This window comes from Haemaphysalis longicornis, unplaced genomic scaffold (genome assembly GCF_048455015.1).
Source record: "Haemaphysalis longicornis isolate Haplotype H1 unplaced genomic scaffold, Haemaphysalis longicornis Haplotype H1 scaffold_7, whole genome shotgun sequence".
NCBI lineage: Eukaryota > Metazoa > Arthropoda > Arachnida > Ixodida > Ixodidae > Haemaphysalis > Haemaphysalis longicornis.
In genome coordinates this window covers 94,755,795-94,770,639 of record NW_027526422.1, presented here as the reverse complement: position 1 = coordinate 94,770,639, position 14,845 = coordinate 94,755,795, and the positions used below count along the sequence as shown (strand labels likewise).

General features: G+C 45.3%; 1 protein-coding gene across 1 annotated transcript; it reads left to right on the top strand.

Annotated features, from left to right (window-relative positions):
• The first annotated feature begins 4,380 nt into the window (after positions 1-4,380).
• Positions 4,381-13,616, top strand: LOC144146116 (EEF1A lysine methyltransferase 4-like). Its single transcript, XM_077678065.1, has 3 exons — positions 4,381-4,746; positions 6,577-6,860; positions 9,792-13,616. The coding sequence occupies exons 1-3, from the start codon at positions 4,578-4,580 to the stop codon at positions 10,074-10,076; spliced, it is 738 nt and encodes a 245-aa protein (XP_077534191.1). The 5' UTR covers positions 4,381-4,577; the 3' UTR covers positions 10,077-13,616.
• The last annotated feature ends 1,229 nt before the right edge of the window (positions 13,617-14,845 follow it).

The following is a 14,845-nucleotide window of genomic DNA, read 5'->3' as shown; positions in this document are numbered from 1 at the left end:
AGAGCGCCAAACAGTGGTTATTAGCGGTGAGCGCGACCACGGGCGTCGTTGCAGAGCACGCCTCCGTGACGTCACCTTAGGGATTCTCGCATTTGTCGTCTGCTTCACTCCCTGCTGTTTCTTTGCGCTCGGTTGACGCCTGATGCTTGTCCGCACCAGATTTTGCGTGTGCGTAGCTTTTTATCATAATAATAGACTTAAAATCGCATACACTAGCTCAATGCTTGAGTTAAAGTATAGTTTTGGATACCGCTACGGAAGAAACATCGCCGGCGTCGCCCCATTCCTTGCGAAGCCGCTCCTGTGCGAAGCGCGAAGAGTCGGAGCTATAGGCGTCAGCTTCTGTATTAAGCCCTCTTTCGAACAAAGGGAGCATCCAGCTGCTAGTAACCGACAAAAGCGAATATACAGGATCAAAACAAATTCCAGGCCTTCGGGGCTGTCGGCTTTGGCAGAAGGCATTACTATTCCCGGTAATCATATGTAAGGTAAATCAGTTTTGCAACCTCGCCGAACGCTCCAAAGTATAGTATTACATGGCATGAAAGTATGCCGGCATGCACTATGGGCTGCAAAAACTGTAGGTTAAGTTCCAAATAACCCACTCTGTGTATCCTCGGTATTCAACGGCGTGGAATGCATGCAGGCAACCAAGTGTGCGCCGCCATATCTGTGGCCAAGCGTCTGTTGCTAGGCGATGTTGTGCGCACGGCCCGCAGATCAGGCACCCCTCTCCTCCTCCATGCAACCGTGTGAGTAGAAATATTCTGGGCACTCTAGTGTGAGTGCGCCCATGGCCTCCGCGATCACCCCGCGCGCGTTCGGGGGAATCTCGGAGGCCATAATGCGCCGTCACTCGTTACGTCGGGCTCCGCGGGATGGCGGCACTTGTCCGTGCTAAGCACGACTGTGAAACACATGACTGTGTTTCACATTACGAACTCTTCATCGAACACAAAGTATTGCGTCGAATTCACTGTGAGTGCGATTAATAACACCTCTGTTGGCGCCACAGCTTAGAATCGGATTAGAACGGAGCAGATGACGAACGCCGGTGTTTTTTTTCTTCGGCGTGCGGCCGCAGTGGCCCAGGCTACGCCGTGTCCGTGGCGCATCGGTCATGTCTGTGGCCGTTTCCAGTGTTGCCAAGCGAATAAATTGACCGCTAAACTTTTCAACGAATACCGTCTATAGGCGCGTGCTGGTTTTATACCAGACTTCTAACCAGTATGAAGAAGTTTATTGAGCAAAACGAGTCACGTCTACGGTAAAGATACAGTCACACTCTGCTTGTTCAGGCCTGAAGGAATATTTTGCCACATTTCCCACAGCAATGTCTTCCCGATATTCAGATATGCGATATAGGAAAAATATACTCAAAAGGAGGAGGAGGGGGTATAAAAAAATTATTTAACAGTAAAATCGAGCTGATTAGTGGGCCGGTTCCTCAGTCCAGGACAAGAGAGTAAGAGTAACTTTCTTCAATTCATAGACCGCCACCCCGAGTAAGCCAGGATTTGTTCTGTTGGAATACAATAAAGAGCTGCTTAGCAATATTCATAGGTTTCGATTCTTGTAATATACACACGTATAGTATTTATTGCGTTCGTTAGCGAGTATATCAAGCCTTCAGCACCGTAATCATGTCATAAATGTTCGGGTTGAGAGCCAGTTAGTTATGATAACGATAGTTACGCTAGAGGTTCGGAGCACAAAAACCACCTCCAAGTACACTCGACAACGTCTGGGGCGTGATCGCGGTGGCGTAGCACACACCTTCTCGTTGTATTTGCATGTGAATGAACAACGCACGTTGCGGATACGCACCTTCTTGCACACAGCCATAACGAAAGCCAATTTGTGAAGAAGGGAATATGCCATACAGCCTGAAAGAAATATCCACATGATCTTAGTGAGCCTCCCAAACATTTCCTAACCTACTCGCAAGACGTTTGTGACGGTGCAGAAAAATTAATGCGTTGGGAACAAAAATAAGGTTCACCTGGTACAAGTAAACAACAACGAAAGAAGTATAAGACAATCGATTTATTTCCTGATTTGCGATGCGCGTGCAGGGGCCGGCTGCTTGGTACGTAACATTAGACTGTTTAGTCTTCATAAGAGTATCTCAAATATGCTGTAGGGAAGCCTACGCATTTTGACTACTTGTCGAGGAGCTCTGAGGGCTGAACCTAGCGAATAAGCTAGAAAGGACGAGTTACACACGATTTTCTGACAGATGCTCTGAAGAAAGTTGTTCTCTCTCTCCTCGTGCGTTGCAAACTTGTGGGGGATACAGCTTGAAATTATTCAGATGTGTCAGAAGCTGGCAAAAATAGATGAATTACTAGAAATACGCTTTTTTATGCACTAAAGCATCAAAGCGGGTGATTTCAAGCACAGGCACTGCTGCCCTTCACTAGCGGAGTGTAGCAGACGACAGCAGCGCGAATCCCCAAGCCCACAGAGTTCTGACGTCTAAGCTCTAAGCTCTGACGTCGGCTTAGAAAGCGATGTCAGAGCCAGGGGGCGCCACTCAAACGTCTCACCGCCAATCCCCGCGCGCGTACAACGGGAGCTTATTGAAGGTACAACGGGAGCTTATTGAAGGTCAGGCGGGTCGCTTAACCACCTGCCTTTCTTTTGCCGCTTCTAATTAAGGGACTTTAGCGGCTTCATGCCAAGTATATTGCTTGCAGACGTGAACCAATTGCGAACCAATGCTTTTCGAAAACGAAACAGAAACAGGCTGACTGAATAGTGAGGGGAACAGCCTGCCTCGCAGTGTATAAAAGCTGTAGTCAGTGTTTTTTAGATATGATGAGCTCACGGAAAGCTTTTATTTAGGTTTATTTCACGTGCTCAACCACTTGGGAACTGTTTACTTCAGGTGGTGAACATCTATAGATGGTTTTCACCACTTGTGACGTCCCAAACCGTAGTACCCCAAAGAGGTCGTCGTGCATCGTCTCCTGATTTCACATTTCTGGCTTTTTCTGCCTTATTAAACAACTTCTTGTTGCGAGAACAGTGTATTTAGATTATTGGCACCGTAATACATCTGTTCAGGCCAACTTGTTCCCGCCCTTTAGTGTAGCTTTAACCTTTCCACTCTTGTCTCCCGACGCAGGATAGCGCTTCATCACCAGATTTTAGCAGCGCAGCTGTTTAGGCTTGAGTTCCACCCGTGTCTGGTGTCGCTCAAAACTCGGCGCAACAAGGACGGAAATGCTATGCCAAGAAGTGTGAGGCGAAGTGGCGAAGAGGCAAGGAGCCGACGAGAAGGTGTGGGTAGTGCGGGTTGCGGCGCAGATGTACGGGTGGGGAGACGCGCGTTGGGTTTTGGCTGCGCCTAGTAATGACGTAAGCTCTGACGTGCAGGATTTCTAGTTGGGAGAGGTTGGTCAATTGGTATCAATTCATTGGAGTGGCGTGCCCTCGGCGGCATCAATGTCCGATCTACTGATAAGATGGGCAGACCTAAGAAACGCAAAGTTAAATCTAGCGAAGACCACCAGTTCCGCTGTTTCCTCAGTTTTCGCATCTCAACTGCGAACGGGGCCGATTTTTTTAATTTTTTGCCAATCAAAAATCAGCTCACAGAAGGGCCCATTGCAATTTTTTTTGCACCAAACAACTCAATGCAGTGTATACCCTGAGCATGTACACACCACTACTTTTCGGCGGCGGTTTTTTCTGCGTACTGCTGTAGATTGGATTGGCCTGCCTGCCTGCCAGAGCTGCCATTATTTTTGGTGAGCCATCGAAGCGCGCTTATGTTCCGGGATTTCTGCGATGTTCTGCGATAGTGTCCCCACCCCTCATGCAATTCCCCATGCAATGCCCCAAGCCGGGGCCCTCGAAGGAACAATAAATAAAGTTAAAATATAAGGAACGGTATAAGGAATTTGTGAAAATTGTATATTTTATTTCAAAATATTCATTATTTGGCTGTTTAGCGGAAGTTCGCGGCCGCCGCCCCACCTACTGCACTGACGGCACACTGGTTTGTAATAAGTTTGCATGCTATCTCAGCCTTCAAAATATTAACTTCACCATTTAGTGGTTTATGTGGACGTTTCGTTTGTTGGCGTACGAATTGAACTGTAGTTATACAGCAACTGCTACTACGGTGCTCTAACCCCACTCCCTAAACGCGCTGATCCGTTCAGGGAAAATTCATTCCTTTAAACATACATTGAAATGTGCGGATTTAGACATATTTTTATTGGATAATTTGTTTTATCACTTTATGCTACTGCAGTTTTAGCAAATGGGGAACCTGATTAGTGGTAACATGGCTTTACGCCAGCGTACAGTGGCATAGCCAGCGTAAGTGTGTCACAAACATGGCAGTCAACAATGCGGCAAAATGGCGGCAAAACAAAAAGCAAAAGGAGTTTCAAGTTTCCCGGCGCCCAAAACTTGTCCGTACTCTGCAGCTGCTGTATACCATGTTCGCGTGCGCGCGTGGCACGTGTTGTCTGTCAGCTGCGGTTGCACACACGTGTTTGTGGTGTTCAAGTGTTGTTTACTAAGCGAATTCGCAACGCCAGCTTGAGAAATTGTAGGGCAGTATGACGAGCTTATCGGCCATTCCGAAGGAAAACACAAGCTACTCCGACGTCGCTTATTGGGACGACAGGTATCGCAATGAGGCCACATACGATTGGTTGCTGCCGTACCATACTTACGACCACCTTTTAAGACAGCACGTCCAGAAAACGGACCGAATACTCATGATAGGTGAGCGATTTTCGAATACTTTTTCTTCTTTACATTTCATCCTTTTGGCTGTTGTGGGCTTGCATCGATCGGGCAGCCGGGTTTTTAGGGTGCCAGTTGAATTTTGTGGCATCAGTATGTTGTGCAGAAGAAAAAAAAAATTGAAACCTTACTGCATCTCTTTACACATGGTGATAGGAAACATGAGTACCGCTGCGGAGAACGTAACATTTAAATGTGAATTATTATGCAAACAGTGATTTCACCTCAAATTTTCCACGCGGCATGTATTAAGGGCTTGTGCTACCTGCATAATAATCTGCATAATACTTTTGAAACATTCCAGCTAAGTTGAGCGTATTCCATGTTTGGAATGCACTTCCGAAGGTGGCTGAACGCTGAGCATTGGGCGGGGTACCGGGAAAAGCCAGTGAAGGCTGCTGGAACAGGTCTGTTGCACAAGCTGTAGATTGCAGCCCAAAGCAGCATGAATTGTTCCAGCACCTTGCGCCAACCAGCGCTAGCCCCAGCTGCCAATTATAAATCTAGTTTGTATCGAGATTAGAATGCGAAAAAACTTGCGGGCATCAATTCATATCATGGCAAGCAACCGAACTTCCAGCGCAGTGCCAGCAGCAAAACCGTTCAATACGATGATCTGGGCACAACATATTTTTTTTTTATCGCGGCATGGCCATTAATAGCTTGTTGGCTGGAAATTATGGCGACTGTGTTCTCATTGTCGTATCTGTAGACAGATAGCTTTTCCTAGACTTGAGCGACGAGCAGTCACATGACACAACTCAGCCGCACTCCAGGAGAGGGAGTTATGACCTGCTTTTCAGGACGTGGACGCGGATGATGTTAATAAGGAGTGAAGTCATTGTCGCCATATTTTTTATTTTTAGATGCACTCCTCCTCATTCAGTCTCTCCTCTCTTCTTAAGTAACACATTGAGCATCCCTTGATGCAGTAGCAATGTGCACAATGTTTTGTTTGCTTACAAAACAGCTATCGTTTATTCAAATAACTCGTCTAAACTTGCTTGCATAATCGTGCTATCTTTGTTTCACGTTGGAGGTGAAGTGACCATACAGTCGTCCATGGACGTAGCTGAAAGATCAGATTCGACTTTAGCGTGAAATATCTCGAAATTTCTAACAAAAGGCCGCTCAAAAAAATTAAGCCCATCTTCCCGCGAGGGAACCCTGATGTGATGCGACGCATCAGGGGGGAGCGTTTGGACTGACGCTGGTGTTGGATTGCGTCAGTCCACTCGCTGAAGGGACTGTCGCTTCCATCACGTCTTCATCGGAAGATCTTGCACGGAGGTATCGTCAAGCACAGTCAAGTCAAGTGCGAGAGCGAGCGCTGGACTGATCCGGCGCCGTGCGCTCCTCCGCTTATATTCCCGCTTTTGAAAGGAGAGGAGCCGGGGGGAGAGTCGCACACATGCGCGCACCCAGAGCAGCGAAGCACACACGCGCAGCTGTTGTTATGATAATGAGACAGAGTGAGAGTGTTGCGCACAGCTATCGGAGAGAAGAACGGAGGAGAGTTGCGCATGTGCAGTGATCATGCGGACAACGCCGCGGCAACGACGCTGGAGGGACATACCCGCGAGCAAGAGATGCGTCGCATCAAACAAATGTGGAGGACTTAAGTGCCCCCTTGAACTTGAGAAGGATGCATCTGTTGTGACTAAATTACGTTACACTGAGGCAGGAGGAGACAATAAGTGGATAAAGTGTTGCTCCAGCTAAGCAGTGGACGGCTGTACTAAAGCATTGTGTGCTTTTGGGTGGGGCATCTGAAACTTAGCAACTTCCGCATTTTCTTTTCTTTTGCAGGTTGCGGGAACAGTCCCCTGAGTGAGCTGCTGTTCAGGGATGGCTTTTGGAACATTGAGAACATCGACTACTCCCAGGTGGTCATCGACAGAATGGCTTCGCACTGCGGCGACTGCAAGCAGATGAAGTGGCACGTGATGGATGCCACAGAACTACAGTTTCCGGATGGCTCGTTTGATGTGGTCATCGAAAAAGCCACCATTGATGCGATGATGGTGGCCGAAAAGGACCCGTGGACCATTTCGCAGCCGACCCGATCAATTGTGACAAAAGTGCTCAGAGAAGTAAGTTGCCCGGGGATGAAGCTTTCTTTATTTCTAATTTCTTTCCTTTGTTAGGTATGCCTGTCACCAAAAAAGACCAATAACCCAGTTTTGAAACATCTGTATCTAAACAGCAAATTGCAATTGAACGAGTGAAGAGACACCTTTAGAAGGGGCACAATTTCAGTTTATTAGCATTGGGCAAGGCCACAAACGTGAAACTGGTGATTGAAACGTGACATCTAAAACGCTCCGTTGGGTGTTCAGACTCACACATGCAAACTTCTATCAAAATAACAGGTTGGCAAACTTGCTCTCACGGTAATGATTTTCTGACTATCAGTCACAAATTAAAAACTTGAATCAGGCTTTAAATACCTAGCTTGCTATAACCACTTGCTACATTACATCAGAGTTTTCCGCAATTGAAGTGCACAATCACCAATGAGGCCCAGTCACTGACTACTTTTAGTCTCCTTGCGTGTGCATAATTCGATGCTACGTTGTCTCCCAGTTTCATAGGGAATAAGAAAACATTCCAAACAGGTCGACGTGCCTTGTTGACAAAGCCTAGAGGACACCAGCTATAACAATGTGTACTGACAGTTACTACAGCAAGTGTATGGGATGAATGAAGCCTGTTACGGGCTCCAGGACCGACCCTTTTTGCTTCCTCTGTTGACGCTTTAGCCATCCATAACCTGACACTACATTAACTTTTCTCCTCCTGTTTCATTCCCTAGTCGCATTCCCGTTCCCTTGTCGCGCACAGCAGAGGCAGGTGATGAAAAATTGAAGTTGCTAGTCCCATTCTTAGCCTCTGCCTCTGTTATTACGACCCATTTCTCACCATCCCTATTCTTGAACGTCTTCGAACAACAGCGTGAAAACACAGGCACTAGGTGAAGAAAAGGACAGGACGACGCTGTACTCACTATTTTTTTTCCCCTGTTCTGCCTTCTTTACACTGTTATACCTGCCGGATCTCCAATGTGCATGGAACACTGTTACGCTTTTAACCACTCTGGCAGCACCCAAGGCCTGCTTTCTATGTGCATCGCGGCATCTCCATCGTCATCAATATCACCTTCCATGAACACTCCTTGTTTGATAGGAGGAGCATTGTTATAAGCAGGACCCCACCACAGATGAGAGGCAGTGGGGCTTGAGTAAACAGAAGTAGAAGTATGACGTGCATGTCTTTGTCCCAGTTGAAGAATGGTACCGCTAGAGAGGTAGAAATTCATCTTCCAGTAGAATGAGGAGCTGAATCACAATTCCTCTCGAACTCGAGACAGTTAATGGGGGTCTTTCACTGACCACGTTAGTGGGGGTAGGTTGAGGAGGTGTGCGTTTGCACGTGTACAGACACATTATCACCTGCTGTTGTTCTTTAAGTTCTTATTGGCTGCTTCGACGAAGGAATTAGCCCAGGTTTTATAAAATTCTGTTTCAGTTTAAGTGGCCATTTTTAAGGCTTGATGCTAATGATGGTCGCATCAGAGCAGATGTCCTGATTACTGTGAGATGGATGCACATTGCATCTGTTGTTGTGAATGGGATGAGGCCTACTGCAGCTTGCCTGCAGATATTTGCGACAACGCATGCAACGTATTGAGCAATCCCCGAGTCGAAGCCCTTGTGGCGAGTAGCATTCTTGCCGGATCCACTCTTCACTTGACTGTCACCTTGTTTTTAAACAAAATGGGAAAAAAGAATATTTTGCTGACACTTATCAGACCATGCTCTGAGCGTAAATGTTTCAGCACTGTATTCGACAACAAGCAAGGTTTTGGTTGAAAGAAGGGTACTACCATAAATACAGCTTGGATTTGATCCATGGTAGCCATTTTCCTGATCGAGGAGCAAAATGAACAAACCCATATGTTGAGGTTTTGGCGCATGGGGAACTGGTTGAAATTAATTCGGAGCCCTCCACTATGGCACGCTTTGTAGCCATAGTAGCTTTCACACCAAAACCCCCCTACATTTTTGAAAACATTTTAAGAATGGATGACCACAGTTACGTTCAAATATGGTTTTTTCGTCTCAAGATTAGTGGTTAATGCTTTGTGTGGGTTTTATGAGGTAATGCAAAGGTTAAATTCAAATAATTTTTTTATGAATGTGTGCCTTCCTTGTTATTTAATAATGTACTTTTCTAACCTGATTGGTCATTCATGCATCAATACTTTCCCACTTCAAGAAAAAGCCTCTGGGCGCCTCTGTAACCATTGAAACATTTAAATTATCTTTATTAGGGAATGAAAAAATAACTGAGTGCAGCACTTAAAGATGTGCCTCAGCTTTGCTTGTAATTTGGTTATCTCTAATCGTTTGGGTTGACTATTCCTCCAGAGAACAACGTCATGGCTTGAGACAGGCAGCAGTAAAGAAAGGCTAAATATTGTTTGGAACTTTATTTTAGGGCCAATATAAAAACACAAAAATTAAACTGCTCTGTACTTCAGAGTGAGTGGCAGACGGCAGCAACAATTTTTGGCCATCTGGGCACCGTGAGTTCCCTGTTTTTTTCTTCTGGTCATTGTTGTTGTAACCAGCGGTAACTTTCCTTGTAAAGGTTCATTTACTTTTATGAATGCAGAGAGTTAGAAATAAAGTGGTAGAATAAGCACACTTTGAGACTTTCAGCACAGCTAGAAGATGGTGCACGTGTGAATGCTGAGCAGTGAATTGCAGCAAACACAGTCTCAGTAATTCCTGGATTCGCTGCAACTATGATGCCTAGTTTTACGCATCGACATGAAATGGGAGGTGTGGGTAGTGTTTGATAACGACTAGTAGTTACCAGTTCTTTTTTCAGAATCACAAAAACGAAAAGCTGAGTTCCTTTTATTCCTTCATTTACCTTTCCCGTGAAAGGCCTTTTTTTTTTTGGTCACCTGTGAGTATTACTTACTCACAAATACTTACGTGCTCATTTCATTTCAGGTCAGCCGAGTGCTGTGCCACGGAGGCCGCTTCATCTCCATCACATTTGCCCAGCCACACTTTCGCGGTCCGCTGTACGCTGATGCCCAGTTCGAGTGGTCTCTGGATACGTTTGAAATCGGCAACGGCTTTCATTACTTTTACTATATCATGACCAAGGGCCAGGCACTTTCTTCCGACGCCACACCCCGCTATCAGTTGCCCGTCTTCCGCAAGAACTCTGGTGCCAGCCAAAGTAGTGAACCAGAAAATGAAGACTTCCTTCTAAGGATTTTAGCCTCATGACATTAGCAAAAGCTAGCTGCGTTTACTTTTGTTGTTAATTGTAACGAGTGCAATGTTTTTAAGCTGTGCGAAAATTTACGGATAGAGCTGCCTTAATGTCACTTGATATCTAGATTGCCGTTTAGTAAAAGGGGCTGATGTGACGAAGGATTCCACTGATCTGTGGCTTTAAAAGAGATGCTGGAAAGAGTTTGGGGAAAGTATGTTAGGGATCTCTTTTTGTAAATGGAGTGGTGGCCCTGTCCAAAATTGTTTCGTATCTACCGGTTACTTTTCAAGAGAAATATAAACACAGGTGGGACGTGCCTTTCCGTCCAATGAAGAAAACTGTCATAGCGGCGTATTGGGTGTGCATTTTACTGTCACTTTGTCTAGTTCTTGTTGCATCAACATGGGACGAAAAAAAAAGCCACATCAAGCATGCTTCAGTTTCAAATGTTGTATGCTGCATCAGACTACCTGAACGACAAAAAGTGACAAATGATAACATTTTTAAATGCAAATTTGTGGTCTCGTATACAAGCAAGAAAAAAGAAATGGTGCTGCCTTCAAAGTTCCTGTGCCCTAGTGCCATACTGCCTTGGCTATAAGACTGTTGTGCGCTGTGGTTTTATGCTCTGACGTACGGTTATGTGCGGATGTACTAAATTAATTCAATGTTCACTTACCATCTGTCTGCCACATCCAGCATCTTTGCGAAATTGTTTTGATTGCAGGCTTGGCAGCTTGCTCTCTACTACAGGTGGCTAGGTTAGGTAGTAGTCATGTTAGCTGGGTCTTGCCAAACCTAGCCGTTCTTCAGCTTTGCACTTAATATGACTTCAGTTCTGTCACCATATATACTGAGAAAGTAGCTGACAGGAAGGCGGCACTTTGTGTGCAACTTTTCTCTGTCATAAGAAGCACTGAACATGTAAAAATTTTGAGACTGGATTGGTAGCCCTGACCTTTGATTAGGTCCATCAGTTACCAAATGTTTAATTTCCATTTTTGCATCCCGTTGCATTCTTTCTCTGGTATTGGGCCACTGGGAAGCTGTCTGCGCATATTTGTGCCAAATGCACCTTATGGGACCACTTTTTGTGAGGGTAGTCCTGGTAAACATATAGTGGAAAACAAAAGTGTGTGTGTTTATAAAATTGAGTATGTCTGATGTAAACGTACCACGTAGAGTCAAGACAGAAGTATTTGAGACACGCGTTTCACCTTCTAACAATTCATTTGCTGCCTGATGTGGCTTAACACTCACTAAGGGTAGAAATAGGCAATATTCGGTGTCATGCATCTCACCCAAACACAATCCGAGCTCTGAACAACGACAGAGGTGTCAGTTTTTATGGCCAAAAGCACCTCCCGTAGGCATCTCACCCCAAATTTTGCACTTGAGGACTCTTAGGGGACGTGACCTAGGTGCATTTTGTCAACTAAGCATAACATGTTTTAATTTTAACTTTGCTTATGTACTTTTACTTACAGTAGAACTGTGATGATACAGTCTTTATGAAAAAACACCGTAAGATTCAAACACGTTACGTGAACACACACTAACCTTAGAAGCAACAGCAGGACTTCGATTTCAGTGGGCCACAGGCAGGAAAGCGGTGTTATTATTATAACTATTAGTGTGTCCTCCATGAATGAGTCATATGTGCAATGAATGTATTTTCGTGCTTTATGTATCTTTTAAGTTGTGGCTTGCTGCTTACAGTTTGCTAGGTTTTGACACTGCCTCAGGAAGACAAGTTGAGGTGACAACTTTCTGCGTAGCAAAGATTGCCTTTATTTCTTATCAGCTGTGTCAGGAGCACCTTTATGCGAGTTGCCCTCACGTGAAGAAGCTGTCGACAGACTTAAGTGTGCTTATGATACAGTGTACTCTACTCTTGACATTGTTTATTGCCACAAGGGTTTTTCTCAGCTACTTAGCGAACATTTGATGTTCATGCTCACATTTGCATTTTCTTTCTTGCATCAGGGTCAGGATTAAAACCTCTTTCCTGATCCTGCGGTTGATGTCAGTGAGGGGTGGGATAAAATGCCCCCCGCAGCAAAGGGAATTATTCTTTCCTCTCTGGAACTCGTTTGAGTACTATGTAGCCATTTTGCTCTCAGAGATGCAGAGGCCAGTCTGTTTAGTGTGAGGGCACTAGATCTGGCATTCCTGAAACGCTGTGTTTCTGAAATTGCCTGAGCGAAAAAATGTGAAGCTGGCAAGCAAGCAAGCAGCTCAAGGAAAACGGCCCTATCGTTTGCTTCCAGTGGCTCCCTTCACATGTAGAAGTGCTAGGAAGTGAAGCTGCTGACAAGTTGACCCAGGAGGTGACGTTGTGTGCTTGTTTTTTGAAAGTGGCTCCAGATGAATGGCGAATTTCAAAGACCATTATTATAGACCATTATAGACCATCATTATAGACCCCTTTGGCTACCACAACACCAACCTTGTGTTACCAAAGGAATGGAGAGGACAGGGGCATCATTACTGTCCTGTATATGGACGAATTCAGCTTGAACACCGGCATGGCTTCTTCATAAGCTAAATTTTATCTCCTCACCTCTGTGTCCAACGTGAGGTGTAACAGGTGATGTCGGACATTTTTTTATGGATAGCCGAGAGTGTGCGGTGAAGTGGTCAGCTTTGTTTAAAGAGCTTCGAAAGAAAGCTGCCCCGCAGGCCTCTTTGGACGGCGTCATATTCCCTAACTGGCATTGGATTGCAAGGAGGTAATTTTGCTTTGGTCCTCCAGTTTTTGACGGACAGAAGCCTGAGTGGCTTTTGGTGATTTGCCGCACAAGTGTTAAGAAGTTGCTGATCGGGGGAGAAATTTTCAGCAGACCATGCAAGGCTAGGTCCGCCGCGGATTAACACAACAAGCAAACAAGAAAGAGTAAAGTTTGTCTCTGTTGCTAGGCGATGCCCAGGCTTGGTGGGCATGCACAGAGTGGTTCACATGGTGCCAACAAAGACACACCTCCCTTTATTTCCTGTTCTTCCTTCTCGGTATTGTTTGTTCTCTACTGTTCTGCCTGTCGGTTGCCTCTGCTCACTGCTGTCGGTCATTCTAGTGTGAACGTGTGTTTTGCTGCTCTTGCACTGCAAAAGCATTCCCCAGTGAAATGGCTCTCAGTTTTCTTTTTTGCCTGTGTTAAAATTTGTGATTTCTGTGCTCACGTGCATTTGTCATCGCTATTTGTAATGTTCCGATCCTCACATGCATCCTTGTGTGTCCATATGGAGGCCTGTGTTTGCATCATTACAATCAGTGCACTGCCCTTTAGGCTTTCTGGCTGTTTGCGGGAAAATTAAAACAACAAATGGAATCATAAGTATATGAACGACTGCACGCATTGTGACTTGAAATGTTGCGGCTCTGTACGTGATGGTTATTGAATGAAACATGTTTTATGAATAGTTTGTTTCACTTTCGGAACCCTGTTACTGCATTACACTGAAGTTAACTGGAAACACTCATATTCCTGTGACAACTTACTGCAGAGGTGAGACTTCAGGGTCTCATTGAATTAAGTTTTATTTTTGCTCTCTGTTAGTTTTGCCATGGTGGTCACTTATTTAAAAGAAGTTTTACGGAAGCATGATCGAGCTTGAGACTAAATGTGGGAACAATTTAGAATGGCACTTCGTTTTTGTGCTGTACAGTTTAGTACATGTTTTCTTAAAAATGGCACATGCTCACTGCATGGTCAGGAAATTTTGTCAACAGGTGTGGTAGCTGTCAAATCAAGCAAAAAAAAAAAAACAAGGTAACACATAGAATAAAGAAGTCGCCTCTCTTGTTTGCTTCACCCAACATGAAAATTTTGTGTAAATTATGAAAAACTTTGTACATTTCTTTTTTAAACCAAAGCTTTCTACCTCTACCAGTATACGGTTCCTTTGTGGCGTGTGCTACAAGAAACTCTCAACGCGGCTGGGAGGACGGCTTTCACTCATGGAGCACAGTTTACTAGATGGCACGGCGAATGGTTACCTAGCGTTCCCCAGACGCTGGTGCCTGAACACACCAACGGGCACGTTAGCAGGACGGCCTTGGTGTCTGCTTTAGTGACGGTTGTTTTGGGCCTGTTTTGGCACAACTTCGTGTCCATTGCGCGCTTCCTTCGCAAGGCTTGATTAACTTGTTCAACACCTCCTCACTAACCCAGACACAACGGAATTAAGTGGTTGTACAGCAAAGATACGTTAAGGATTGGTTTGCAGGGCGGGAAAACAAAATGTACAAACCATATACAGACATCTGGCCACTAGAGAAACGCCACTTTTTGCGCAGTGCTTGCCACGAATGGGACTCCCTTTTATAAATTGGTGAATACCAATTCGGTTGTGTTTTAAGAGGTATTGCAAAAGGCAAAAAGAGCAACTGGTCCTGATAAATTATGATTATAAAAGTTCCCTCAGCTTTTTTGCAATTCTCAAGCGTACCAAACTAACTAGTTTCAATCGGTATAAATGGGAAGCACTAATCTCGCATGCCGAATTGTTTCAGTGTCAGCACTTATGTCGCGCGGTGGTGTAGCTCCGAGCTAACACATCAGGATGGCTAGGTTCCGCTGTCTCGCCCTTTGAAAGACGCTCCTCTCCGTTTCCTTTCTGCTGGCACACAGCTGGGCTACAACGGGGGCGTCCGTGGCTCTAGCTTGGCCGTCGCCGATGCTGCTGCATTCGGGACGCCGCCTCTGTGAATTCGAGGTAATGGCTGGCAAAATCTCTGGTTTCACTCTTTGTAGGGCCATGTGTGTAAATTCAAGTGACG

Excerpts from the sequence above, each read along its gene's own strand:
- LOC144146116 (XM_077678065.1), top strand. The coding sequence starts at position 4,578 with ATGACGAGCTTATCGGCCATTCCGAAGGAAAACACAAGCTACTCCGAC. Across the intron at positions 4,747-6,576 it reads GGACCGAATACTCATGATAG|GTTGCGGGAACAGTCCCCTG; the intron begins GTGAGCGATTTT and ends TTTCTTTTGCAG. Across the intron at positions 6,861-9,791 it reads TGACAAAAGTGCTCAGAGAA|GTCAGCCGAGTGCTGTGCCA; the intron begins GTAAGTTGCCCG and ends ATTTCATTTCAG.